Source organism: Phodopus roborovskii, unplaced genomic scaffold, assembly GCF_943737965.1.
Source record: "Phodopus roborovskii unplaced genomic scaffold, PHOROB, whole genome shotgun sequence".
NCBI lineage: Eukaryota > Metazoa > Chordata > Mammalia > Rodentia > Cricetidae > Phodopus > Phodopus roborovskii.
The window spans coordinates 5829372-5856637 of NW_026126645.1; the positions used below are offsets into that span (position 1 = coordinate 5829372).

Below are 27266 nucleotides of genomic sequence, written 5' to 3' on the forward strand. Positions count from 1 at the left end.
TGTCACAGAAGTCTCACAGAGTGAGGCTATGGCTATTTTTACTTATCCCTAAGGTCAGTGTCCAGCTCAGAGACAATGGTGACTAATCTGAAGTCACAAAGCAGGTTGGCAAGACATCGTGTGGGCCTTTTCCTGGGAAGGTGTGACAGGAATATCCATTCACCAGGTGGGGAAGCCATTACAAATCACAAGTAACAGCTCACCCAAGTCCAGCTTGGTGAGCAATGAGTTATACAGGAGTATAAATGAGGGGTTGCTCACGGAGCAGGGAGGACTCAATGACAGCAGTGGCATCACCCTGGCCCTGGGGTTGTGTGCACCGAGGTGCAACCCTGGTGCTCCCTGCCTGGCTTGCAAGAGCTGGAGAGCTTCTGCTGTTTCTGTAATCTCAGGGAGGGGCCTGCAGGTCCTATAAGCTTAAGTTCCCAGGCTTTGAGAGATGTGTCGACTTTCTGAGTCTTCTCATTCCAGGGGGGGAATGTTTGAATTCTGAGCAAATTGCTAAGGCAGGTATTTGAGTTCCCAGTCTCCCTATCCTGAGCCTGCACTGCCCTGCTTACTCTAGGCATTCAGACTTGAAAGCATCAAGTCCCCTCGAGCAGAAGATGAGTCCACAGGGATGAACCCACAGGGGACAAGCCCATAGGGGATGAGCCCACAGGACCAGGTAGACTGACTCAGTTCTTATCAGGAACCATTACCGTCTCGCTGCTTTCTGTTTTAGTGACCAGGAAACGCATGCCATTTTCATTTGGGATAGCTGTCCAAAGGGAAAGTCACATGTGTGTACCAGGAAACAAGTTGAGTACACAGAGAAAGGCTGCTCAGACAGGATGGATGACATTCAGGAAGGCTGGTGTGGCTAGAGCCACAGGTGTATCTGGTTTCAGGGACCTTCATTCAGGCCACACAGGGACCTGGGCTGCTCCTCGCAGGTGGAACAACAGGCCCGGTCCCAGTGGTGCCCCCAGATGGGCATGCAGGGGCGGTGTCTACTCAATGAGGAGCCTCATGCCTGTTGGCTAGAAGCAAAGGGAGACATGGCCTGTCTTGAGAAGGCTCATAGTTAGGAATTCCCCTTAAAATGAAATTGTTTTGAGTATTTTCTCAGGCTTTTTTAAAAACTCAAAGCAAAGCTAAATTCTTGGGGTACACAGTGGTGTGTGTGTGGAGCGCAGCCTCAAATGTAGGAATATTCTCTAACAAACCCAAAACCCTGCAGTGAACAGGACTTATACCTGCTACAAATTTGTATGCTGACTTGTGCTCTGGTTCTCTGTGTGCTGACTCACTGTGTGCTGACTCACTGTGTGCTGACTCACTGTGTGCTGACTTACTGTGTGCTGACTCAGTGTGTGTTGACTCAGTGTGTGCTGACTCAGTGTGTCTTGACTCAGTGTGCGCTGACTCACTGTGTGCTGACTCAGTGCGTGTTGACTCAGTGTGTGTTGACTCAGTGTGCGCTGACTCACTGTGTGCTGACTTACTGTGTGCTGACTCAGTGTGTGCTGACTCAGTCAGTGTGTGCTGACTCAGTGTGTGCTGACTCAGTGTGTGCTGGCTCACTATGTGTCAGAAGCACCATTGTCTGCCAGTATATTTAGCACCATGGTGGCTTATAGTGGGTCTGGGTTCTGCTCACAGACCAAGGACCCTCACTCTCAACGCCCTAAACAACGAAAGACAGAAGGAAAGTAAAAGTCTTGAGTGTCAACTTGAGTGGATTGAGAACACCATGGAGACAAGGCTCAGGGCACGTCTAGGATGAAATTTCCAGGTTAGGTTACACTTCAAGGATTCTGACCTACGAGATGTAAGATGATAGATGCTGTGATGGTGGTGGTTTGGATGGTGGTAGTGATGGTGATGGTGGTGAAGTTGATAGTGGTGGTGACTGTCTTAGTTAGGGTTACTATTACTACCATGAAACACCATGACCAAAAGCAACTTGGGAGAAAAGGACTAATTTCACTCATGGTTCCATGTCATCATCATCAAAAAGTGAGGGCAGGAACTCAAATAGGACAGGAACCTGGAGGCAGGAGCTGATGCAGAGGCCATGGAGGAGTGCTGCTTCCTGGATTATTCCTCATGGCTTTCCAACCTGCTTTCTTATAGAACCCAGGAACACAATGGGCTGGTCTCTCCCCCATTGATCACTAATTAAGAAAATACCCAAGCCAGATCTTACAGAAGCATTTTCTCGATTGAGGCTTCCTCCTCTAACTCTACCTTGTATCAAGTTGACATAAAACTAGCCAGCACAGTGGTGGTGGCAGTGATGATGGTGGTGGTGGTGATGATGGTGGTGGCGGTGATGATGGTGGTGGCGGTGATGATGATGGTGGTGGTGATGATGGTGGTAGTGATGATAATGGAGGTGGTGGTGATGGTGGTGGTGGTGGCGGTGATGATGATGGTGGTGGTGGCGGTGGTAGTGATGATGATGGTGGTAGTGATGATGATGGTGGTAGTGATGATGATGGAGGTGGTGGTGATGATGGTGGAGTGATGATGGTGGTGGTGATGATGATTTGTTTTTGTCGTTTTGGGGTATTGAATCTAGGGTCTTGTGCATGGTAGCCTTGTGTTCTCCACTGAGCTATAGTCCCAGACCTCTTTCTACTTTTTATTTTTAGACAGGATATCACTAAGTTAACCAGACTGGCCTGGAACTCACTCTGGAGCCCAGACAGGACTGGAACTTGTGATCCTCTTTCCTCTGTCTCCTGGGACATCTGGGGTTAGACATCTCAGCTTTGATTGTTATCTTAAATAATGAAGTTCATGGCCATTTGATACAGCAGCAATGGGAAATGAATACACACTCTATTTGGCTGAGCCATCTCTCCATCCAAGGAATTTTTAATCTGAAAGTATATACTCTCTCTCTTTCTTTCTCTCTCTCTCTCCCTTTTCTTCCCCCCCCCCCCCTGTGTGCATGCATATGTGTATGTGTTCTTGTCTGTGTGGACACGTGTGGAGTGCAGAAGTCAATGTGTGGTGTTTCCAATCACTTCTCTTTCCACTTTATTGTTTGAGGCAAGATGTCTCACTGAGCCTGAAGCTTGCCCTTTGGGCTAGATTGGCTTGCCAGCAAGCTCCAGAGTCCTTCTATCTTCACTTCCCCAGTGCTGGAGTTACAGACATGCACTATGATGCTCAGTTTCTAAGTAAATCCTGGGCATTGAACTCAGGTCCTCACACAAGTGCTATGCCTACTGAGCCATTTCCCAGTCCTCACTCACTGGTTCTTGTGTATTCGCAGTCATGCAACTGTTGTCAGTATTTAATTCTAGAACATTTTTCCCAGTCCCCCAAAAAAGCTTGGCACACACAAGCAGTCACTCCTCATTCCCCTTAATGTCCCAGCCCCATGGCAACTACTAATATGCTGTCTGTTTCTATGGATTCTGAACAGGCTGTATAGATGGAATCACACACTCTGGTCCTCCGTGCGTGGCTTCTTCCATTTAGTGTAATATTTTCAAGGCTTATACATTATGTGGTTTAGATTGGTCCTCGCTCGTTTTGACGACCACACCACATTGTTCACGCATTTATCAGTTGATGGGCATCTGATATCTTCCCTGTTTGGCTCTCATGAACAATGCTGCCAAGAACATTTTGTACTTGTTCTTGTGTGAATGCAGTTTGGTTCTTTTGAGCATTTACCTTAGCTGTGCCTCTGCCTCTAAATTGATAGGTCCTATGACAATGTTGTGTTTAACTGTTGGAACAGCTCATGAGCTAGTCTCCACAGTGGCTCTCTCTTACACTCCTACCACTACTTAATTTATTTTGTATGCGTGTTTTGCCTGCATGCACATGGCAGTACCTGGGGAGGCCAGAAGAAGGGGTCAGATGCCTTGGGACCGAAGTTGCACAGTTATGAGCCATCACATGAGTGCTGGAAACCAAACCCTGGTCCTCTACAAGAGCAGCCAGTGCTGTTAATCACTGACCATCTTTTCAGTTGTCCCCTGGCCTACACACTAGCACTTGTTGTTTTTCCGTATTCTTGCCAAGCCTTGTTTTCCATTTCCAGATGATTGTCAGCCATCCTCCTGAGTGGGACATGGTTGGTCACCGTCACAGTGGCATTTCCCTAGTAACTAGTGATGCTAAGCATGTTCTCATGGGCTTATTGGACACTTGAGTATCTGCCTATTCAAACTATCTGCCTGGTATACATTGGATTGCTATATTGCTATATTACTATTGGGTTTTCATAAAGGATCTTGATATATGTTGGGTAGTAGACTTTTATTTATTCCTCTGGGGGTATATGGTGTGTGTGTGCATGCACACACGCTTATGCATGCATATTTACACACTCATTCATACATTCACACACACACATGCTTATACATTTCCACACACTCTCACTCCCATACACTCATGCATGCTAACACACATTCACAACCTCAGTGACTCACAATCACACTCATATACAGATCCTTACACACTCAAAAACTCATATACACACTTAGACTCATGCACATACACTCTCACACACAAACTCACAAACACATACATGTAAACAGTTATACAAGCACATCCACACATGCTGACACTGGGCCACACACTCAAATTCATACACACACACACATAACACACTTCACATATATCCACACACTCTTACACACACACACACACGCACACAGACACACACACGCACACGCAGATGGTTTCCCTCTACTCCTTAGGTCTTCTTTGCTTTTTCACTTTGTTTTTGAGGCATGATCTCTCTTGTTTTGTTTTCCCACTAGCTAGTCTGAGTTTCCAGATAAATTTCACCTTTCTACCTCCCATCTCACCACGGGAACACTGGGAATAAAGATGTGCTCCTGTCTTAGGCCATTAGGCCTGCTTGGCAGATACCTTTACTCACTGAACCATCTCGCCACCCATACAATCATTTTCTTTATCATTGTGAATATAGTCACTTTGTTATCAACTGGGGATTGGCTCCAGAACACCCGTCTAGATTCCCTAGTGATGTATTTCCCTTTGAGACCTGTAGCTGGAGTTTCTTTCCCATCTGGTCCCACATCTAATTAGCCCCAAATACACATACTAAGAAATATTCATTATAAACTGTTTGGTCTATGGCTCAGGCTTCTTATTGGCTAGCTCTCTCTTGATTATTAACCCATTTCTATTAATCTAAGTATTTCCACATGGTCTTATCTTACCAGAGAAGGGCCTGGACCTGTTATTCCTTCCTCCACTACATGGCAGCCTCCCCCTGCATCCTTTCCCCAGCGTCTCCTCATCTGGGAGCCCCACCTGTGCTTCCTGCCTGGCCATTGGCCAATCAGTGTTCTATTCATCAGCCAATAAGAGAGACACATATACAAAGGACATCCCCCATCAGAAGCCCATCTCTCTTTTCTTAAAAGGGCATTTAAGGCTCCAAGTCTAATACCTCTTTGCAGTTCACTTTTTTGGGGGGTAATTTCTGGGCAGACAAATATCATCAAACATGATGTGTCGATAATTTATCTTTGTTTTTGAGACAGTTTCCATGCATCCCCAGCTGACCTTGAACTTACTAGCTAATTGGAGGACAACCTGGAACTTCTGTTCCTTCTGCCCCATCTCTCAGGTGCTGGGATTACAGGTTTGTGCCATCGCACCTGATTTATAATCCAGGTCCTAAAACATGCCAGGCAAGCTCTGTACCAACAGAGTCATATCCCTAGCCATCTACCTACCTTTTACTAGTGTACTTTGCAGGCTCCATGGATTAGCTCAAGAAAGTAGAAGAAAAATATTTCTTAATGGAATATAAATAAATTCATCTAACAGAAACAATTTTAAAGAACTTATTTTGGTGTATGTGCATGTGAGTGCAGTGCCCTCAGCAGTCAGAAGAGGGTACCAGATTCCCCTGGAGCTGGAGTAATAGGCAATTGTCAGCTGTCCATCATGGGCAGGAGCAACAAGTGCTTTTTTTTTTTTTTTTTTTTTTTTTCTCATGATAGGGTTTCTCTGTGTAGCCCTGGCCCTCCTGGAACTCATTTTGTAGACCAGGTTGGCCTTGAACTCACAGAGATCTGCCTGTTTCTGCCTCCCTACTGCTGGGATTAAAGGTGTGTACCATCATCACTCCCTGAAACAAGTACTTGTAACTTAAGCCATCTCCTCAGCTCCAAGAGAGGCTCCCATAACAAAATGGACCCGGGCCATGGCAGCGAGAGTGCCAAATCCTAACCATTAGACCTTCTTAGAAAATCCATCTACTTTTTAAGAAGCTTAACATCACAAAGCTCATCTACTTGGCCCATGAAGCATTAAAATGTAGAGAATTTGGCCTCACACTGTCCAGCTAGTTGTGAGTAAAGCCCAGATTGAAGATGGATGCCGGTCTCATTTTATGAACACAGTGGCTGCCTGCTCCATGCCTGACTGTCCCCATCAGCATCTGAGCTTGGAGTTTGTCCTCTCATTTGGCCCAGTTTGGCGAAGGTCTGGGTCAATCCAACTCCTATGTATGGATATAAACTTACCCATTACCTCTTTCCAATGACTCTGTGAGACAGGATCACCCCCATTTTATAGATGCTGAATTCAGGGCCAGTGAGAAAGGAGAAGTTGAACCACAGGGGGACTGCTTCCAATAAATGGCTATGTTACATATTCTGGAACCATCACACAGCATTGCAGAGAGCCCTGCTTGCCAGATCTGTCCCAGAGGCACAAATGGGGCTTATCTGGTGAGCTCGTTCACTGTGTGCAAATGGTCCTAATTGCTTAAAAACAGTGTGCTGTCTTAAATAGGTTAAACAGTCCCTTCTGCAATCTTGTTTGTACTATTAATTTGAGTAACAAACTCTTAATGAAGGCAGGCAGGCTGAGAGAGGATTACAAAATCCTATTTCTTGGAGTTGGGTCTGGGGGTGTTGGCTGGCATGTGCATCCCAACTGTGCTACCAAGAGCCCTTGGGATAAGGGGCCTCCAAATGCAGCAGTCATCTGAATTATTAAACGTGGGGCTAAAACCAAAGTGGCTTCTTATTCTATTACCAAAGAAACATAAGAATGTTGCCAGTGCAATCTTGCCAACATAAGGTCCTGCCGGGCCCGTTCAGCAAACAGATAAGACTCTGTTTTAATTAGCACACTAATGGTCTCCATCAAATGAATGTGAGGAGAGCTCCATCACAGTTTATTTTGTTAAGTGGGCTCTATGGTGCTCCCTGTGGCCTGACATCAGTGCTCCACTGCTGTGTAGCCCAAAAGTCCCCCATCAGACTTGTGTGGCTTCATGTGAGAGTCAGGGACCTAATGCAGACCTAACTATTCTAGAAACCTATTGGAGAAGTTGAAGATGAGAGCTGATAAACTCCCACAAGTATGGGTCCAAGCTGTAAGCAATCTGGGATCACTGGGGAAGAGAAGGTGTGGGAGAGGTCACTGGGCGGAAGTGGGCCGGGCAGCAGGCTAACCTGGTAGGCATGCGGCTACCATAAGGCCTAACCTCTAGTTGCCCCTAAGCCTTGTGTGATGAAGACAACCACTCTACAGGCATTATGAAGGTTAATATTTTTAGGGTAACAAGATGTAGAACCACCCAGGAGACATACCTTTGGGCATATCTGTGAGGGCGTTTCTAGATTGGATTAGTTTAGAGAGAAGAGCCACCTTGAATGTGATGGCTCCTTTTCTTAGGCTGGGGTCCTGGACTGAATACAAAGGAGGAATGGAGAGTTGAGCCTCAGAGCTCTGCTTTTCCTGCTTCCTGACCGCAGGCATCACATGACCACCCACATCATGCTCCTGCCACTAAGACCATCACGGACTGTACCATCAAGCTGCAAGTTAGAATAGAGCACTTTTTCCTAGGAGGAGGAAATTTCAACTGAGAAAATGTCTCTATTACATTGCTGGTAGGCAAGTCTACAGGGGCATTTTCTTGGTGAATAACTGATGTGTCGAAGCCTAGCTTGCTGTGGACAGTGCTCCTGACCCATATAAGAATGGTCCCTGGCAGTGAGCCTGGAGAGCAAGCCAGTAAGCAGCACTCCTCCGTGGCTTCCACTTCAGTTCCTGCCTTGAATTCCTGCCCTGATTTCCCATGATGGACTGTGATGTGGAAAGTGTAAGCCGATAAACCCTCCCCTCCCCAGGCTGCTTTGGGCCATAGTGTTCATTACAGCAACAAAAAGCAAAGACACTTCCTCCAGTTGTGTTTGCCAGGCAGTTAGCCGCTGCAATGAGAAAAACAAGTAACACACCCAAAGCTGGCACCACTAATACAGTCTCTCCCAGGTGACCCGAGGGACACACTGGATGATGCCACCCTGTGCTTGGACACCATTAGTGTCAGACATTGGTTTCTGGTGTCATTCTCCACAAGCAGTGCTCAAGGTTCCTTGGAGGAAGGCAGGACCTTCGAGTCTGCAGCATCTATGGTCTGAGGAACATAGTGATAGGGTGTTTGTGGTTTTTTCCCCCAGGGTTCACATACTAGACACTTAGCCACCAGGATGGCAGAGCAAAAGGACAGGATCTTCATGAGACAGGGTCTAACAGAAGGTGGCTAGGTTATTGGAGGCCTGCTCTTGGGATGGATTAATACTGGTCTCAGGGAGGGAGTTAGTTCCAGAAAGAGTCATTTGTTATAAAAACAAAACAAAACAAGGTTGGTCCCTCCTCCAGCTCCCCAAGTGATCAGATCAGAATACTCCTACCTTTGATAACATCCACCACGAGGCCCTGGCCTGAGCTCACATGATGCCGGTACTATGTTCTAAATCTCAGAGCTGCCAGCAAAGTAAACCTCTTTTCTTTGCAAGCACCTAGCTTCAGGTATTCTATGACATCAACAGAAATGGGCACATACAGGGATAGGGAAATCTGGAAGAGCTCCCGATGCCCACCCTGTGCGAGAGAACTAAGGCAACATAGCAAGGGTCATGGCGGACTACCACCCAGACAGAAAGATGGCTTATGGGTTGGCGCTGACCGATGCAGAATGAGGACATATAAGTGTTCCATTCAGAGCCCCACTCCCCACTCCCTTACAGTCACTTCCTTCCATAGTGGCCAGTGCTATCAGTGATCTGTCACAGGGACAGCGGGTGCCCTCGACGGGCTTTGATGAGAGCAGTGCCATGGTCATTACTCTTCCCATCTCTGTGAAAAAGCACCTGACAAAAAAGGAAGAAAAGGTTTGTTGTGGCTCACTGTTAAAGGGTACACAGTCCATCATGGCTGGGAAGGCAGGGCAACAGGTGCATGAGGCAGCTGGTCACGTTGTATCCACTGACAGGGAGTAGGAAGCAGAGAGAGATGAAAGCTGGTACTCAGCTTGCCTTCTATTTATGCAGCCCAAAGGGCGGTGTTGCCCACGTTCAGTGGGGGGGGGGGGATGGTCTTCCCACCTCAAATAATCCAGATTAGAAATTCCCTCACAGACCATGTCCAGATGTTTATCTCCTTTGATTTTCCTCAAAAATCCCTATAATCCCACATGAAAAGCCTCAGGTCAAAGTCCATGATGGTCAGTTTTCAAAAATCCCAAACAGTACATCTCAAGCCATCATGGCCATTGCCAAGAGAAGCTTGGGGAAGAGTTCTAGTAGGAACAGATTAAGGAGTCACAAAGACTACAGGTAACACAGTCTTACCATGTGCAATCCTGGGAGAAAAGGCATCAGATGCAGGCTCAGGAAACCTTGATAAAGTATGGACTTCCGTCAATGAAGTAGTGTCAGCAGATGCGACATGTGAGCAAGCTGAGTGTAACATGCTAACAATAGAGGAAGCCAGTATGAGGATGGTGATTGTGCCCTGGTGCCATCCTTGAAACTCTTATATCTAACAAAGTCTAAAATAAAAGCATGTCAAAGAGGCCTGGAGAGATGACTCAGTTAAGAGCACATACTACTTTTGCAGAGGACCCAGGTTCGATTCCCAGCACCCACATGGTGACTCACTACTGCCCATAACTCCAGTTCCAAGGGATTCAATGCCCTCTTCTGTACTCCTTGGGCACCATATGCCTACCCCCAGATACATATGCAATCCCGAAAGAGAGCTGCTGACACCTGTAAACCCAGCCTATGGTGGGGAAGGTCGGAGGATGGCTACAAGTTTGAGGCCAGCCAGAACTGCATAATGACATCCGGTCTCAAAGGAAACCAAAGCCAAATGAATGAATTGTAATGTCAGAATTCTCTGAAGCCTTCCAGGCAGGCTCCAAATAAAACCCAGACTTCTTACCCTGGCCGACAGTGCCTTGAGACCTGACCTTGTCTAGCTAAGCACGCTAAGCAAAGGCCCTGGGTATCACCTTCCCTGCTACCCCAAGTCTTGTGAGTCTTCATATGCCAGCTTCCACTGTTAGGAGAAGCCACCTTGAGAGCAACCTCACATCTCTGCCATGTGTCTCTGCTGTGTGTGCTGTCCCATTTCCTTCCTGTGCTAAAGTCTCTGACAGTTTGCCATGGCGTTATCCCTCATGCCTATCCACCCACCTTTGAGGAAGGGAGGCTGGATGTCTACCTGTCAGTCATGTTTACTGATCAGCCTGCCACCCCCTCCCTGAACCTCACTGTTCCCTGAAATGGGGTACATTTTCTGGTGTCCACTATACATCACAACCTTGTTCTCATTTCCCATGCTCTGTGTTTCTGTGTATGTATGCATGTTCATGCGTGAGTATACACATGTATGTGTACATGCATGTAAATGGCAGAGGACAGCCACATATGCCATTCTTCACATGCACACCAGAGTCTTCACTGGCCTGGAGCTCACCCAGCAAGCCCAAGTCTCAGCCTCCCCAGCAGTTGAATTCCAATTGCATGTAGAACCCAAGGAATCGAACTCATGTCCTTTAGCTTGAAAGGCAAGCACTTACCAACTGAGGCATCTCCCCAGCACTAGCCATTCTCCATAAATACAGTCTCTGGACTGTATTTTGCAACTGGGAAGAGACTGTTACCATTTAATCACTGCTGCCGAGTTCTACATCCCGGGAAGACGCGCACTTGCACAGTGTGGACCCACAATGAAGACAGTCATTAGCATGCTGCATTATTCCGCTGTTTTCAAACTATATTTTGTTAAAATGCCAAAAGTAGCTAACTGAGCCAGAAGCCCAAAAAGTACGCAGGGAGTCGAGGATGCTCCCTTGTCTTGCCCACGGGAATGAGGAGGGACGTGGTATTTCTGAGAGGAAGCCATTCTTCAGATTCTCCTGCCCCAAAGCTTCCCACTGAGCTGGCTGCTGTGTGGTCTGTGGAACCTTCCAGAATGAATGAAAAGCCAGTATATCTTTGTGCTTAAGGCGTGTTTCCAATTATCTGTGCTGACAGAGCAGAGAGCATCTTCCTCCTAGGAAGGATGTTCTCCGGAGGGAAAGTCAGTGTTTACTGGGGGGTGGGGGTCTGGGGAGAGGGTTGGGAGTGCAATGGGCATAGTTTCCCTTTGTGCTAAGAACTACACCGCCCGGCTCTCTGTTTATGAATGGCTTAAATGGTAAAAATGCTATACTATGTGTATTTTACCACAATCAAAAGAGACCCAGGGATACATTTTTAAAACTCAAGCCACAAAAATAGTCATAATATTCTGATAGTAGGAAAAAAAACCAGCATCAATCGTGGTGTGGGGGAGAGTACATTTTTTATTTTTAAAATCATGAAATAAAGAAATCAAGTAGCAATGGGCTGTTTCTAGGGAGAATGGCTTCCAGTCTCTTTGGAGGCTGTATTTTTCCAATTATATATCCTGCAGTAAATGTTTATATATCTTTTGTAATCAGAAAAGCACGTAAGAAGACACAGGCTACGAATGGGCTTCCTGCTGGTGGACTGTGTATTTTAAAGTTGTCCCAATGGCAAATGTCATGCTGTGGTGTATTTTAACACACACACACACACACACACACACACACACACACACACCTGTCTTTTTCATTTATTTAGTGTATGTGTGTGTGTGTGTGTGTGTACATGCACACTGAGGTACAGACACTCCCAGCCAAACTCAGTTTTATATGAGAGCTGAGGCTCTAAACTCAGGTCCTCACACTTATGAAGCAGGCACATAAGGGACAAAGTCAGCTCCCCAGCCCCCCAGCTCCCCAGTTCCTCAAACCCCCAGTCCCTACCCAGTTCCCCATCCCCTCAGTCCCCCAGCACACAGACCCCCAAACCTCCAGCTCCTCAGTCCCCCAGCCTCCCCAGCCCTCCAGTCCCCCTGCCCTCAGCCCCCCTGCTCCCTAGCCCCCTAAGCCCCTGAGCCCCCAGCCCCTCAGCCATTCAGCCCCCAAACCCCAGCTTCCCAGCCCCTCAGGCCCCCAGCCCCCAGTTCCCCAGCCCCCAGCTGCTCAGGCCCCCAGACCCCCAGTTCTCCAGTCCCTGAGATTTCCAGCTCCCCATCCTAAATGTCTTTGGGGAGGGGAGGCAACTAATTCTGGACCCCCACTGCCAGCTGGGTCTGGGAATCAGAGGGGGCTGAGTTAAGTGGAAGGCAGAGATGGAAAGAATCAGGGCCATTCCAAGTTCCTAGATCCAATCCAGGAATGAAAACCTTCTCTCCAGGAGGGTCGGGCTTGATTGGGGGGGGGGGGTGGGGAGCTAGGATTTGATTTAGTTACAGAAGGTTCTTGTTTTGCTTTGTTTTTTGCAAGAATTCACTCTATTTATTGAGATTCAAATTGAGGCCAGGTTGAAGCCGACCCTCCTCTGATCTAGCAGGTAGCCCGCTGAGTGTGATCGAATCAAGGTGATTGTGGGAATAAATAGCAATCTTCAGCCGGGTAAACTGTGCTCCTGAATTGAGCGAGGCCGCATCCCTTTGACACTCGTTACAAATAAAGATGTATCACACGTGGGTGGTGTTTGCCACCTGCCAACGTGCTTTTATGGTTTTGTTTATTGTGCCATGAGGTTTGTCTGTTGAGGTGGGTAGCTCCAGAGCACCCCTCCACACCTCACCCCTGCCCTGGCCAAGAGCTGTATGTCAGGCAGAGTGGAGTGGGAGAGAGCTGGGCTAGAGCAGAACTGCCCTGCATGTTTATGGGGGGGGGGGGGCAAAGAAGGCAGGGGGTGGGAAAACTGGGGACAGATCATCCTAAGTGACTGTTAAAGGGAGCTTATCAAGCTTGTTCCTGGCAGGACAATGAGGTGCTGTCCTATTTGGGAATCTGGGGGAAACTAGAGCCTCAGAGTTCCCTCCCGCAAGGCTGAGGTGGGAAACTTATCACCACCTGCAGTTGCCTGGAGCTCCTTTGGGGGCGCTGCAGTCTGGGCAGTGCACCTTTGAGCATCCTGGAGGATCCTGGCAAGCAGTGGCCACTGGCTTGCCTGACCTTGTCTGCCAACAGGGGAAAGATGTGACACAGTCCCTCTCACAGACAGGAAGGAAACCCGGGGGGCCAGGGAGGCAGGTTGTGGGCTAGGCTGGGGGACATTTCAGATAGAGCACAGTTCTGCTGGGCCACCAGCATACATAAAAGGCCATGGTGGGCACGGAGAACACACTCAACTATTACCAGTTGCTTTCTGTGGTCACCATGGGTACCAGCAGCGCTGCAGACAGAGGCCATGGTGAGGGGAGTGCTGTGACCAACAGAAGATGCCACACTGCAGGGCCTCGGCATTGATGGTGAGACCCCCAGCCTCCCCTGCTTTATCTGTGAAACAGGATGGTGACAGTTTTGAAGTCCCTATGGTGGCTGTGTGAATACTGACATTAGGTATTCAGTGACAAGAGCCTCTGGACTCCAGACTTCCCTGGGACAAAACCCATGCCATGGTGCTCCAGGGAGTCCAGAAGAACCTAATGTGCCTTGCTGTGACACCATTACCTTTATTCTTCAGTAACTTGTCATCGAGTCCTTGCCTGAGTCAGGTCCAGGGTCTGGAGACACCAGTAAACCAAAGCCCAATAGGCAAGAAAGACAGCCAAGGGAGACCTTGACTCCTGGGGCCCACAAGGAGGTCATACAGGGGCCAATTCTGAAATCCCAGGGTAGAGGAGGAGGCAAAGCTCCCTGTTGCACCCTCCTTCTCCATGATGCTGGGGAATAACCCCAGGCCTAATTATTGCTTCAGCAGGTGGCTCCAAGTTTCTGTGACTCAGTTTCCTAACTAGTAAAACAGTGCAGTGTCTAATATGCAGGGCTATTTTGAGAAATCAATAAAGGGCTATAGCTCCGTCGTAGTAGCTCAGTTGTAGTTGCCCAGGGTGCTCAAGGCCCTGAGTTTGATCCCTAACACTGAAAAAAGAAAAGTAAATGAATTATCTCAAATAAGTGCTTAGTGGGTGTTAGCAGTTGCTGTGAACTTGTGACTGTGTATGTGCACATATGCCTGTGTGCATATGTGTGTGTGTGTGTGCATGTGCAAAGGAGTACATACATGTGTTTGTGTGGTGTGGAGGCCAGAGGTCAATTTTGATTGTAATTCCTGTCCATATGCCTTGTTTTGGGAGCCTTGCTAGTTAGCTAGCAAGGCTTTATGTATCTCTACCTCCTCAGTCATGGGATTACAAGGGCATGACATCACCCCCTGGCCTTTTCTCCTTAGGTTATAGGGATCCGAACTCATGTCTTCATGCTTTTATAGCAAGCACTTTACCCTCTGAGCCAACTCCCCAAGACTGTGCTCTAGTTCTTTTCAAGACCCTCTTCTGACTTGGCTCGGAGCCCACCCCACCCCACCCCTGTATTCCTGGGTCCTGGAGAAGGCCCTGTCCTGGAATGACAGAGAGACGAGCAGGTCCTCAGATGGAAACCCATGCCCTAGTTCTGGATAGAACAGAGCCAAGCCACATGGCTGATGGTAATGAGCCTAAGGCTTGATGCCAGACAGACCTAGGTGGCATCCCAGCTCTACTCCCATCGCAGTGACCGTGGGAAGGCAGGCTACTTTGCTGTCTTGAACTCTAGTTTTCTCAGTTAAAGTGGTGGCATTAGCTTAGGCTTCACAGGCCTGTTGTGGATTGCCAACTGCCCCCAAGTCAGTGACTTAAATGATGGCCACCCACTTCTCATAGGGACCTCTGGACTGGCAACTTGTGCTGGGTTCAACCTTTGGTTCTGCTGGGCTCAATTTCAGTATCTGTGGTCAAGGTGAGTGGGTGATCTCACTCCCAGGTTAGTTCCTTGGTTTGCTGTTGACTGGGGTAGTTGCACCATATCGTTCTGTGGCTAGCCTGGCTTGCATTCACAGTGGCAGCCTGAAGGCTTCTCTGAACAAGGTAAGCAAACTATTCTTTCTGGGGCTGGGTAGACGATAAGCAAAGTGCTTATAGCAGGCGCATCAGACCTTGACTTAGATCCTGAGCACCCATGTTGAAAAAGGGGGTGGATTTGGGTGCCAGAGGGTGCACCCATGGTCCCAGTGTCGGGAGGCAGAGACAGGCAGATCCCTGGAGCTCACTGGCCAGTCAACCTAGCTGAACTGGTAAGCTCCAGATTCAGCGAGAGACTGTCTCAAAAATAGAAAGTGGAGAGTGCCTGAGGAAGACCTGACCCCTGGCCTCTACACGTGTGAACACATATGTGCAACTCACAAGAACACAGATCCATATGTATGTACAGACACACACACAATCAATCAATTTCCAAGCTTCTGCTATGGCAGGTATGTTACTCTCCCACAGAGGTCAAAGCAAGTCATGTGACCAGATTCTAGGGGTGAAAAAATTGGTGGGCAAGAAAGTGAGAAATTCATTCATTTATCATACTTTGTGTGAGGATAATATGAAACGATAGAAGCCAGATGAAAGTGGCATCTGCCTATGGTTCCAGGTACTTGGGATGCTAAGGCAGGAGGATCTCTTGAGCTCAGAAGTTAAAGGCTAACCTGAGCAACATAGCAAGACTCCATGATGAAGCTTGGTTTAGAAGGGTTCCCTACAAGCTCCTGGAGTGGAGAATTGTTTGGTCACTGATGAGCTTCCTAGAACTGATTGGTCCCTGAGGATTCCATGTTACCAATGGGTCCTACCCTAATCAGTGGATTCTGCTGATGGAATCATAATTGGATAGTGTTATTGGGAGATGGTATTAAAGGAGGAGGTAAGGCCCCATTGAGGGAAATAGGCACTTGAAAAATGAAATTTGCCTGGTCTTTTTACCCTCTCTTCTCCTTTCTGAGAAGCTTTGCACCACTACACAGTCCCAGCCTCAAAGCTCTGCCTTGACAGATTCAGGCACAATGGATCCAGGGGTCCATGGATGGCCCCTCTGAAATTGTGAACCAAAATAAACCTCTACTCCTTTAAACTGTCCCCATGCATTTGTCACACCAAGGTGCACCTGATGCCCAAGTCTCTTAAAGATGAAACAAAATAAACATATTTTAAATGTCCACAAGTTTAAGGTTAGCATGGTATATGTAGAGAGTTCTAGGACAGCCAGGGCTACTTAGTAAGACCCTATCTTAGAACCAGAGAGATGGCTCAAGGGTTAAGAGCACTTGCTCTTTCAGAGACCTGGGTTCAGTTCCCAGCACCTACATGTCAATTCACAATCTTCTATAACTCCAGGGGATGATGTCCTCTTCTGGCCTCTGTGGGCACGAGGCATGCATGCAGGAGGCACACAAACAAATATTCAAACACTCACATACACATGATAAAAATAAGTGTTGTTTTTAAAAGATCCTTTTCCAATAAATAAGCCTATAAGCCTGGGTGTTCAATTAATGTGTAGGTAATGATTGCATTTCTCTCTTTGGATATTCTTAGCATAAAAGAGGGATCTGAGAGAGTTGCACTACTCGGGGCACTGATCTTAGAATCAGAATGTTTTATTGCTTGTACAGGGCTTAAAGTCTCTTGTAATGATATTCTGTCTTCCCTTCAAATGATGGTCCTCTGCCTGCATGCTTGGACCCTCTTATCCCCTCAGATCACATGGCTGCACTCTTCTGATTCCTGGAAAGATAGGGGCTACACTTTGGTCGGTATGGAAGGAAAGTACAAAAGACAGAACTTTGGCCTGCAATTCTTAAGATCAAAAGATCCCATGACTAGAATCTCAGGAGGGAAACTGAGGCAGAATAGAAAAACAGGAGAAATTATGGGGCTATGGGGAGAGAAAGGAACCATTCGCCTTGGAGTGTGGGTGAAACCTCTTACTGTCTGAGAAGCAAAAATTCCAACATAATTAACAGCATTTGCATGAAGGCTTTCCCACATAGAGCATCCCTTTCGTACATAGGTTGTTTTTTGTTTTTGTTTTGTTAATAGCAATGACCTAGCTTTACAACCTGAATACATATTACTTTGAGTAGGACCTTATACCTTCTGAAAGACATTTTAATTTGTCCTGGCATCTCAGATCAGACCTTGTTTATGTGAATGTACCTTACCTGCCTGAATCCCCGAAAGACTAAGTTTATTTTATGGATTGTCACCCTACAGGAGCCAACTGCATATGACTCTGCAAAGACAATGAAGTGTGGGTTTTACTGAAGCTCACGCTTTCACTCTGAGGGGGTCTTGCTTTCTTCCTGTAGACCTTTTCCTTTCTCTTAACCCTTGTCCTCCAGCCTATACTAACATACATTTATTAGACCCAACTCAGCTTTTTAAAAAAAAATCACTTAAATAAAACAAGGTCTCATGTAGTTCAGGCTAGCCTCAAACTTGCTATGTAGCCAAGGGTAGTCTTGAATGACTCATCCTATGTGCACATATTAAGTGCTGAGATCACAGATCGGCACTACCATGACTGGCTTGGTGATTTTTTTTTAAATTCTTTTTGGTGCATTATCCCATTCTCCTTTTCCTCTGGGATGTGAAGATGGTAGCCAAGCCACATGCCCTACCTTGACATCAGTGAGGATGGCAGCTTCCATCTCTACTGTGCATCTGCAGAGCCCTAGGGCTGAGAACGTTGGTGTTTCCTTCTCTTTTCACACAAAAAAAGCAATTGAGACTCAGTTACCATCTCTCTCTCTCTCTCTTTTTTTTTTTTTTTTTTTTTTTTTAACCTGTTTCTCACTTTGCTGTTTGTAGAACCTTCCCTTCAGGCTGTCCTTTCTTCTGTTCCCTAGCTCCCTGAAGGTGTCTCCTGCCCTGGATTCATCTCCTTCTTTCTGCCAAAGCCTCACATCTACCTAGGGGCTGCTTCTAGCTGGAGCTTCAGCTTCAGGGAACTTGGGGGTGGGTCATAGCTGCAGGGCCCTTCCAGGTAAGCTCTGGATGCCAGGATGCCATTGTCCATGTGTCTCCCTGCCAGGATGCGCCCTCCTCTTCCTGGGGCGTGGTTACTCCAAACCTGTAAGGGAAAAGTCCCTCTCTGCTTGAAGCTGGAGGGTTTCAAGAGGGCCTGAAGTCATCCAAGGAAAATGTCCATGTTCTGACCTGGGAAACCAGTGACTGGCAAGCAGGACAGTCCTGAACCACCCCCCCCCCAGCAGAGTGGGTGATTACTGTCTGAAACCTAGATGTCCTAAAATAGGACTAGCTTTCATCCTGAGAAACTTCAGACCTTCTCAGATAAGCAGAGCATACAGCATAATTCACTGACAATCTGGCTCCTCTGAGGCCTGGGCAAGGGAGCTGGGGCATGTGGGGGGGGGTTGAAGGGGAGCCCTGATCTTCCAATTGGACCCTCTAGGACAGTTGGGGGTTCTTCTGGGGCATGTCTTGGAGTTGTCCCTGAGTTGTTGGCTTAACAGGAAATGCATTGGTCTCAACACTGACCCTGAGCTTGTTGGGGACAAACCCATTTTACAGATGTAGGCATTGATTGGTTGATTGGTACGGGTAAAGCACAGTTAGAAAAATCCCAGTGGTGGAGCTGGTGTCTAGCCAAGGTGAGGCTGGCTCCCAGCACACTCATTTGTTTGGGGTTTTGAGACAGGGTCTCATGAATCCCAGACTGGCCTCAAATTTAATATATAGCCAAGGATGACCTTGAATTTCTGAGCCTCCTGTCTCTACCTCCCAAGTGCCTAGTTTATAGATATGGTCCCATGATGGGAGATGTCATTCTGTATATGTTTCTCATACTGGTTAATAAATAAAGCACTGTTGGCCAATAGGAAAGGAAGATAGGAGGGACTAGGAGACAAGGAGGATGAGGAAGTAGGAAGGAGGAGCCAAGATGGAGAGTCTGGAGAGAATAGAACCGCCATTCCTCTGCTCTCGGTAAGACCACGTGGAAATACATAGAAATGGGCTAATAATTACGATAGAGCTAGCCAATAAGAAACTAGTAACAGGCCAACAGGGTTATATCAAATACAGAGTCTCTGTGCATTATTTGGGGCTGGCAGCGTGGTGGCGGGACCAGACCAGGTGGCGGGCGGAAAACCGTACTCCTTACAGTCCCACCACACCCTGTTTATACAGTGTTGGAGATGTAACCCAGAGCTCATGCCTGCTGGGCAAGTACTTGAGCAAGCCACACCCCTCAGTCCCTCTTGCACACTTTAAAGAAATGAAAAGTCTTCAAAGTCTGTCTCTAGGAAAGGTGTTGCCTATAACTTTGTGAGCCCTATTTTCTCACCTGTAAATGGGGCTGGGGTAGTGAGGAGTCATGTACACAAGCCCGTGCAATGTTGACAATGTCATTGCACCAAGAACCCTGTATGAAGGATGCCTGGATGGCTCCCTCCCACCAGCCAGCTTTGACTTTCACACTGGGCATCACCAAGGTTGGCTGTGTGTCTATCCTATGGTTCGAAAGTGGCAAAGCCCAAATTCTGGGTAAATGCTAGAGGCTGTGTCTGTTTCAGCAGAGATGCACTTCCAGACAGGACTTGACCTGTCTTCTCTGACTTTGGTGGAGTCCTCAGAGAAGAAGGAGAATACAAAAGACATTTTATTTATGATAGGAAAAGAAATCAACAGGGGGGACAAATCCACAGGCGCATAGGGAGGGGAGCGTGTTTAAATAGAGCGAGATGCATTCACTCGGTGGAATATTCTGTGACTATTGAAATGATGTTTACCAAGGGTTTGTAATAACACGGAAGATGCTTATTCTGAAAACGCCATGCAGAAGGAAGCAACAGAACTGTATGTTCAGCACAAACACACCCGAGCAAAATCCAAGCCAAACAAAACCTACAAACAAGAAAGAGACCCGAGGGACGCACACCCCAGCAGGATATGCCTTTGGGTGGCAGAATTGAGAATTTTCTCATACATTTCTCTATCTTTCAATTGTCTCTTTATTTATTTTTTCTATAAAGGGCCATGGACTGGCTTAAAGTGGAAAATAACCCAAATGTCATTTTTCCTCCCCCCAAAGCAGTAAGAACTCTTACTAGAAATAAACAAGACAGATGGCCCTCAGAGAGCCGGCTGATACTTAGGCCAACCAGAAGCTGAGGCCAGGAGGTTGGCAGACCCCAGGCTATTCCCCAAGTCAAGTGGGCAGCCTAGACTCCAAGGTTATGGGAAGCAAGTGTCAGCAGGCTACCTCCTGGCTTCAGACATGGACATGGCACCTGTGACTCCCTGGTAATTATGCTGGCTCCTGCCACCAAGTAAGCTTCTCTGCTAGGGAGCAGACAGAGGGAGCAAGATCAGTTAGTCCTCTACCCCTGTTTCCCCCCAGTGATGGTCCTCCTCCTCCAAAGCAGTTCCCCAGCCTTTGTGGCAACGCTCCCCTCTGGCTCTGTGCAGCTCCCCACTCATCCTCAGATACCATCTCGTCGGGAGGCCTGATCAGAGCACTTGGCCAGCTTCGCCCTTGTCTTGGTGGATGCATATGCTGAGTTCAGCATCTGTCTTCCTGTGCCTGGTCTATGAACCAGCCTGCTCTTCTCCATTGGAACTCTGTTCCCCAGCCACAGAGCAGTGCCCAGCCCAGACAGCCTGCACCGTTCCTTTGCTTTCACCAGTGAACTCTGATCACCATGCATCTCTCTGCTGGGCTTCCTGGGTTACCTGGTTCTGCTGTAACCACTTCCTCCATCCCCCAAACCAGCTCTTTGGCAAGCCAGTGATGGCATGCCAGCGCTGACCTAGCAGCTGTGACTGTTGGGTTTCTGTTTTAAACAGTTCTGAAGTCATTCTAAAGGCTCATCAGGAATAGACACAGGATTGATTGGTGATGTCTGCCATGTAGCGTAAGGGACGTACAACAGCCCAATCCCAATATTCCCTCTCTCTATAAAGACCAAGCTCACCACTCACTGGGTCTGGAACACATTTTATTTTATTTTTCACATCTTCCTTGGAATACCTACCAGGTTCCTACAATTGGCTCACCATAGGCTTCTGAAGGTTTCCCTAGTGTGTTCCCTCCTCTCTTGAGTTCCTGGGCCTAGAACCTATCCCAGACCCTATTCAGCTTGGCGGGGATCTTGTCTTCTGTCTGGCTCATTGCTAGAGGTTGCCCTCAGACCTGGGCTCACTTGTGCGTGGGATCTGGCGGCATCTTCCAAAAACACCTTTCCTCAACCTGGCACCACTATACCAATGCCCCCTTTTGTAACCAGATTTTTCTTTGGGCTGCCAGCTCACAAATGATGACATGGAGACTTATTAATCATGAAAACTCGGCCTTAGCTTAGAGTTGTCCCACTAGCTCTCACAATTTAAATTAACCTATTTATTTTAATCTACGCTCTGTCACATTGCTTGTTGCCTCATCTCTTTGTATTGGCCATGCTTTCTTTGCGAAGTTCTCTCTCTGCCTGGAAGTCCCGCCTAGCTATTGGCTGTTCAGCTTTTTATTACACCAATCACAGCAATACATTCTCACAGTGTACAAATATCCCACAGCAGCCTTTGATTCTCTTTATGGAAGCCATCCTTCCCACTGCCCTGATGTTCCTCAGAGATTGATGCCTGAGAACTGACATGGACTTGGCCGAGAGTAGGATTCCCTCCCTGTACCCCCTTCCCCCCATGGCCCAGATATCCTTTCTTACTCAGCTTTCAATTCAGGAATCACTCGGCTGCTTCCTCCTCTGGGGCCCTTGGCCAGGGATAGTCGCGTTGTGTGGTCCAACAAAAGCTCTCTTCCCATCTCCACACCAACTTCATCCTTGTTCTACATTCTAATCCTGCATCTTTGAAAAAGTACCTCAATCTGAGTCCCAGCAGCCACCCAGGCCTGCATGTGGCTTCTCGCAGCCACCCAGGGGCCTGCATGGCCACCCATGGGATCTGGGGAGGACTTTAAAGGGACAGAGACAGGATCTGGAGTGCTATTCTCCCACTTGTCAGGCCCGCCCCAACCTCGTGGCCCCCGGCTGGTTCCAAGAGCATCATTGCTTTCCTCCTGATGTCTTTGTCTCCCTCAGAATGGAACGAGGGCACAATGGGGAGGGTAACAAGTCAGATCAGGCTCTTCATCTTTTTTCCTGGAACTGGGTCCCCTTGGAATCAACAGATTGAGGGCCTGGATGCTCCACTAGAATCTTCCATCTCTTAGCTCCATCTTGGACTTGCTTCTCCCCATTCCTTCCCATCCGACAAGGCAGACAAGATGGCTACCAGGCACCGAGAAGGCCACGCTGAGGAGCTGAAGAGTGGAGGCTGTCCTGGTCTACAGGCAGAGAGGATTCTGAACTCTGGGGAAGAGCTGTGCTCAGGTGGTAGTGGGCAAGGCAGGAGTCTGGAAAACAGGAGTCTGGGGCCACATCTGTACCCATCTCCCAAGACCTCAGTTGGGCAATGACTAATATTCAAATAGAACTCATGCTAAGATGGATGCTTCTCTTCCTTCCAGCACACAGAGCTTGAGATAACCAAATAAGAAGAGTGAACCTTTGTCAGTGTGCTCAGCAAACAGGTGTCCCTGTGGGTGCCTGCAGCTTTAGCCATGCCGGTCCTTCTGGGTGAACCTCAGGGGTACCCTGGGCTCCTCCTTCGGTTGTTTCCATCTGTGCTTTAGATGCTTCTAGAAGTACAGGGCCCCAGTACTTAGGAAGGTGGTCTATGGTGGCTCACAGGAAGTTGAGCAGCCTGAGGGGTCCTCTGGGGGTCCCCTGGCACCTGGAACTATGACTGGGATAAGACTATGCCCTGAGTTTCAGTGGGGTACTGAATTAGCCCCTGCCAGAAGTCTGACTTGAAGTTCAGTGCTGGTTAGCCAGTCATGCAGTTGTGGACACCCGCAGCCCTGGAATGCTGGGCCCTGGTTTCACTGTTGTAGTAGGCCTGTGAACTGTGGATGTTAAAGAATGCTCTAAGGCCCTGCAGCCTGTGGTGGAGGAGAGATAACTTTCCACCCCATGGCTATCTTCCTGCCCACTTCTTACCCAGAGTGATGGGCAGAGAGTTTCTCTGCATCCCGATGGAGCCTAGCATAGGGGCTGCTAGACAGGGGTCTGAGGCACATCAGGGACAGGCAGGGTCAGGACAGCAGGCAGAAGGGTGCCCCGCGCAGCAGGGAAACCCTGTAGCTCCTTAGGCACAAACCTGGGCGAGATGTGGTCAGCCAGGAAGCAGAACATACGCCTGCGTCCCACACAGTAGATATGATCGCCCACCACAGCGCACTGGAAGGCATCGGGGTAAGGCAAGCGGTATGTGGCACACTCGTACCAGAGCCGGGTGCTGGCACTGCAGCGGTACACGCTGATGCCCAAACTGCGGTTGAGATCAAAACGGTAGAGAAAGCCATTGACGGCCACCATCTCAGCTGTGCGGTCTTTGCTGCCCCCCGTGGGGCTGGCCCACCAACGCTGCTCCTGGGGTGAAAATCGGAGCAGCAAGTAGCGCAGGCTGCCCCCAGTGACGAAGATCTCATCGGCACACACTGTGGCTGTGTGAGCCAGGGCAAATGTGTCATTGGGGAGTGGCGGGGCAAAGGTCCAGCGGTCTGCTCGAGGGTCATAACGCTCCACTGTGTTCAGACACTCACCTCCAATGGCATAGAGGTACCCCTCCAGGGCCACCAGCCGGCAGTGCGGTCGGGCCTGGTTCAGTGGGCACACCTCACTCCAGATTGCAGTCAGGGGGTTGTAGCAGAAGACACGGTTGGAAGGTTGACCCCCAGGCCCCTGACAGCCAGACACCACAAACAGATAATTGAAGAGAGTACAGACAGCACAACCCTGGGACATGGCCTCCATGGGCAGCTGGGACAGTGGGTGCCAGGCATCCTGCACATTGTCATAGCAACAGAGGCGGCCACTGTCTTCCTGGGGACACATGTCTGCTACCACCAGGCACTTGTGGCCACGGAACCGTCGCTGGAGGATCAGCTCCCGTTCTGTCCCACTCAGGCCCCCGTAGATTTCTGTGCTTCGGAGGACCTGGAGGTAGTTATCGCTCATCACCTTGTAGGCTGCCTCCTTCAGGGCCTCTAGGCCCTGCCTCTTGGCCAAGGTCAGTACCTCATAGCAATTGCCCAGGTCCAGGCGGACATCCTGAGCTGACACTGGGGTGAGCTGGATGTGGAAGAAATTGGTCCCAGCTACAAGCTGCACACTGGGCTCCCCATGGCTGCAGGCTGAATTGATCTGGGCTTCCTGGTCCAGATGGGCAGGAGCGGGCATCCTGAAGCCTTCAGGCTGCAGCTGGAGCTCTGGGTTCTCAGCGATCTGCAGGAGGCTCACCTTTCTGCTGAAGCCTGGTGTGGCGGGGGATGGCACAGGAGGTGGGGACATTACTTCAGCTGCACCCTCTGGATTGTCAGCTTGGCCTCTGGAGTCTGCTCCTGTGTCCAGGGGCTCTGGTCCAGGCCCAGGGGATGGAGCATCAGCCAGAGCTGCTGTGTAGGGGACCGGCCTGGAGACAGCCTTCGATATGGACTCCACGAAGTACTCATACACTCTCCCCTTCAGCTTGGGCCCCGGTCCCTCTGCCTTCTGTATAACATTCTCCTCCATCCGGATCCGGGCCACAGATGAGAAGGTGTAGGAGGCATTGGTGGCTCCTTCCCGCTGCTGTGTGGCCAGGCCCATGTCTGCAGCAGCATGGAGGGCCCCAGCCTCTCCCCTGTTGACCCCTGTCACATGGGTGAAGACCCAGCTCTGGTCCATGTCACTGCTGACCACAACGGGCTCAGTGCAACAGTTGGGAGCTCCTGGGTCCCCAGACCCTGTCTGACCTGGGGTTCTGCTGTCTGGCCATGCAGAGAGCTTGTCACCCACCCAGCTGCTGCCCACTCCTGGGGCAGTTCTAGCTCGGGAGCTTGTAAGTTCACAGCTCAGAGGAGGGAGGTGGGGAGGGTTGGGCTTACCTCTAACAGCTGTTCTGGCTTCCTGGGCACCGCAGGGAGGAGGCACATGCTGAGAGTCTGGGCACTGCCCTTCCTGATTCTCATCGGAGCCTTTTGTAGACTCCCCAGATCTGGAGGTGACCAGTTGGCAGGAGTCTCCTGGCTCCTCCAAGCTGCAGTCCAGTGGGGCTCCAGCCCCCTTGCTGGCCTTCCTGCGTCTTGGCCCCCTTGGCAGGGACCCTGGAGAAGACCCCTGGAAGGCAGCTTGCCCCAAGCCCTCTGCTTCACCGTCTGCTTTGTGGTTATTTCTCCCTGCTTGCCCAGCTGGGGCAGGCCTGGACTTGTAGAGTTTGTAAGCTGCAGTCACCAGGAGCAGCGCAGCTGCAGACAGAACCACCTTGCTGGTCAGCTGCATGTCCAAATGCCAGTCGTGGGTCTCTGCCCCAGTTCTGGTGGGAAGCATGCTGGCCAGGGGCAGAGGAATGCCAAGAATCCAATTAATGATTGCCCAATAGGGGCAAGTTCCTGGATCCTGCTGCGGAGTGGGAGGGAGTCCCTAGCCGGTTCTGGCCAGCTGAGTTGCTGGAGCGGAGGTGACTTTGACTTGGCGTAAGTGGCACTGGGGCAAGGGATGGACAAGGTCACTGCTGGCCTCTTTCGATCTTCCCCTGCAATGGGGGGGGGGGAGTCCTAACCAGAGGCCGAGCTCCAAATCAGTCTTCTGCTGCAGCTGGAGGGCATTTGGAGTGCCAGCAGGGATTCGAAGAGGAAGGAAGCTCCTAGAAGATCTGTCACCGGATACCTGGAAGCGCTCGCAGTTGGTCTTTGTGTGTTTTCTCTTTTGCAAATCCTTGAGTTGGAGGCTTGGGGGCAGCTTTTGTGGTGTTTCCTGGAGCCACAGGTACCTGGAGAGTAGGGATGGTCCTGGCCCCAACTGAAGGGTCAACATTTAACTGGCCAAGCGAGGAGGCTGAGCCTGGGCCAGCAGCCAAGCCACCTGACTGGGCTCTTGACAGCCTGTGCCCTCTGTGTCTGACAAGTTGAAGAGAAACCAGCTTTGTTGAAGTAGCCCAGGAAATAAAGTGAGACCCTAGAACACACTCTCGCCTTCAAGATGAGTCAATCTTATGGGGAAAGAGGCCCATGGAGGACTGACACCCTGCAACCCCCAGTCCACAGGCACCCTAACATCAGCACTGCAGACCCTGGGCCCAAATTGGTCGAGTTTGCTATTCACCAACTGTGTGACCTTAGGAAGTAACTTCACTTCTCTGTGCCTCCATTTCCCTATCTGAAAAGTGGTTGGGGGATGGAATGTCACAGCACTTCCTAAGGTTGTAATTAACATGAACTGAAGCCTCCCTCCCCCCCCCACCTGTGTTGCTAAAACTCGGTGATTCTCAGCTGTTCCTAACCCCCCCTTCTCCCCCCACACACAGGGGTCCTCCGAGGGCCCTCAAGGGTGGGTGCAGAGTTTGCAGCTGCAAGGGAGTTACCAAGCCAGTGAGCAAAGCTGGGCCCAGCTCCTCTCCGCACAACCCTCCATTGGTGCTTAGATGCCCTTTGCTTTCGCTCCACTGACTGGAAAGTGAAAATTCACCTTGGGGTTCAGGAACTTGGTTCTGAGGGCTCTGATTCTGATCATGGGAAAACTACACCTTTTTGTTGTAACAGTGTGTGTGTGTGTGTGTGTGTGTGTGTGTGTGTGTGTGTACATGTCATAGCACTTTGCCAGGCTTGGCTGAGAGCCTTCACCCATGGAGTCATCTTGCTGGCCTCCTAGGATCCCCACCCTTTTATCAGACCCTTATCTGTGTCACCCTCTGCCCCACAGCCTCAGTTTACCCTTCTGTGTTATGTCCCGATCTCAGCCTAGTGTGCCCAGCTTTGTTGCCCATTGTAGGCCAGGCCTCCTTATCTTTGCTGGCGGCAATCTTTCCAACCTGCCCAGGTCCCTTCTAACTCCAGGGCTCCCCAGGTCCTTCCAAACTGGCTTTTCCTTCCTCGGTCTAGAGCAAGGTGTCTGTCTTCTGCAGGGTTGACGCCTCGTGGACCAGTGGCCCTGGACCTAGTGGACCGGATCCAGTAAGGGAGGGCACATCAGCTGAATCAGGTGGGCTCCTGGTCAAGTCAGAGCCGAGGCCCAGAGAGCCCTCTG

General features: G+C 49.3%; 2 protein-coding genes across 3 annotated transcripts in view; both read right to left on the reverse strand.

The window, feature by feature from the left end:
* Positions 1-27266, reverse strand: part of Mrto4 (MRT4 homolog, ribosome maturation factor) — a 1102334-nt gene that overhangs the window by 570097 nt on the left and 504971 nt on the right. The gene's annotated exons all lie outside the window — the stretch shown is intronic.
* Positions 21844-25683, reverse strand: Klhdc7a (kelch domain containing 7A). 2 transcript variants are annotated; one of them, XM_051173455.1, is made up of 2 exons: positions 25130-25683; positions 21844-24895 (listed from the first exon to the last, which is right to left on the reverse strand). In XM_051173455.1, exons 1-2 carry the CDS (start codon positions 25569-25571, stop codon positions 23259-23261), a joined length of 2079 nt encoding a protein of 692 aa, XP_051029412.1. In that variant the 5' UTR covers positions 25572-25683; the 3' UTR covers positions 21844-23258. The 2 variants fall into 2 exon arrangements, with proteins under 2 accessions (XP_051029412.1, XP_051029411.1); XM_051173454.1 differs by having other exon boundaries at positions 21844-25682.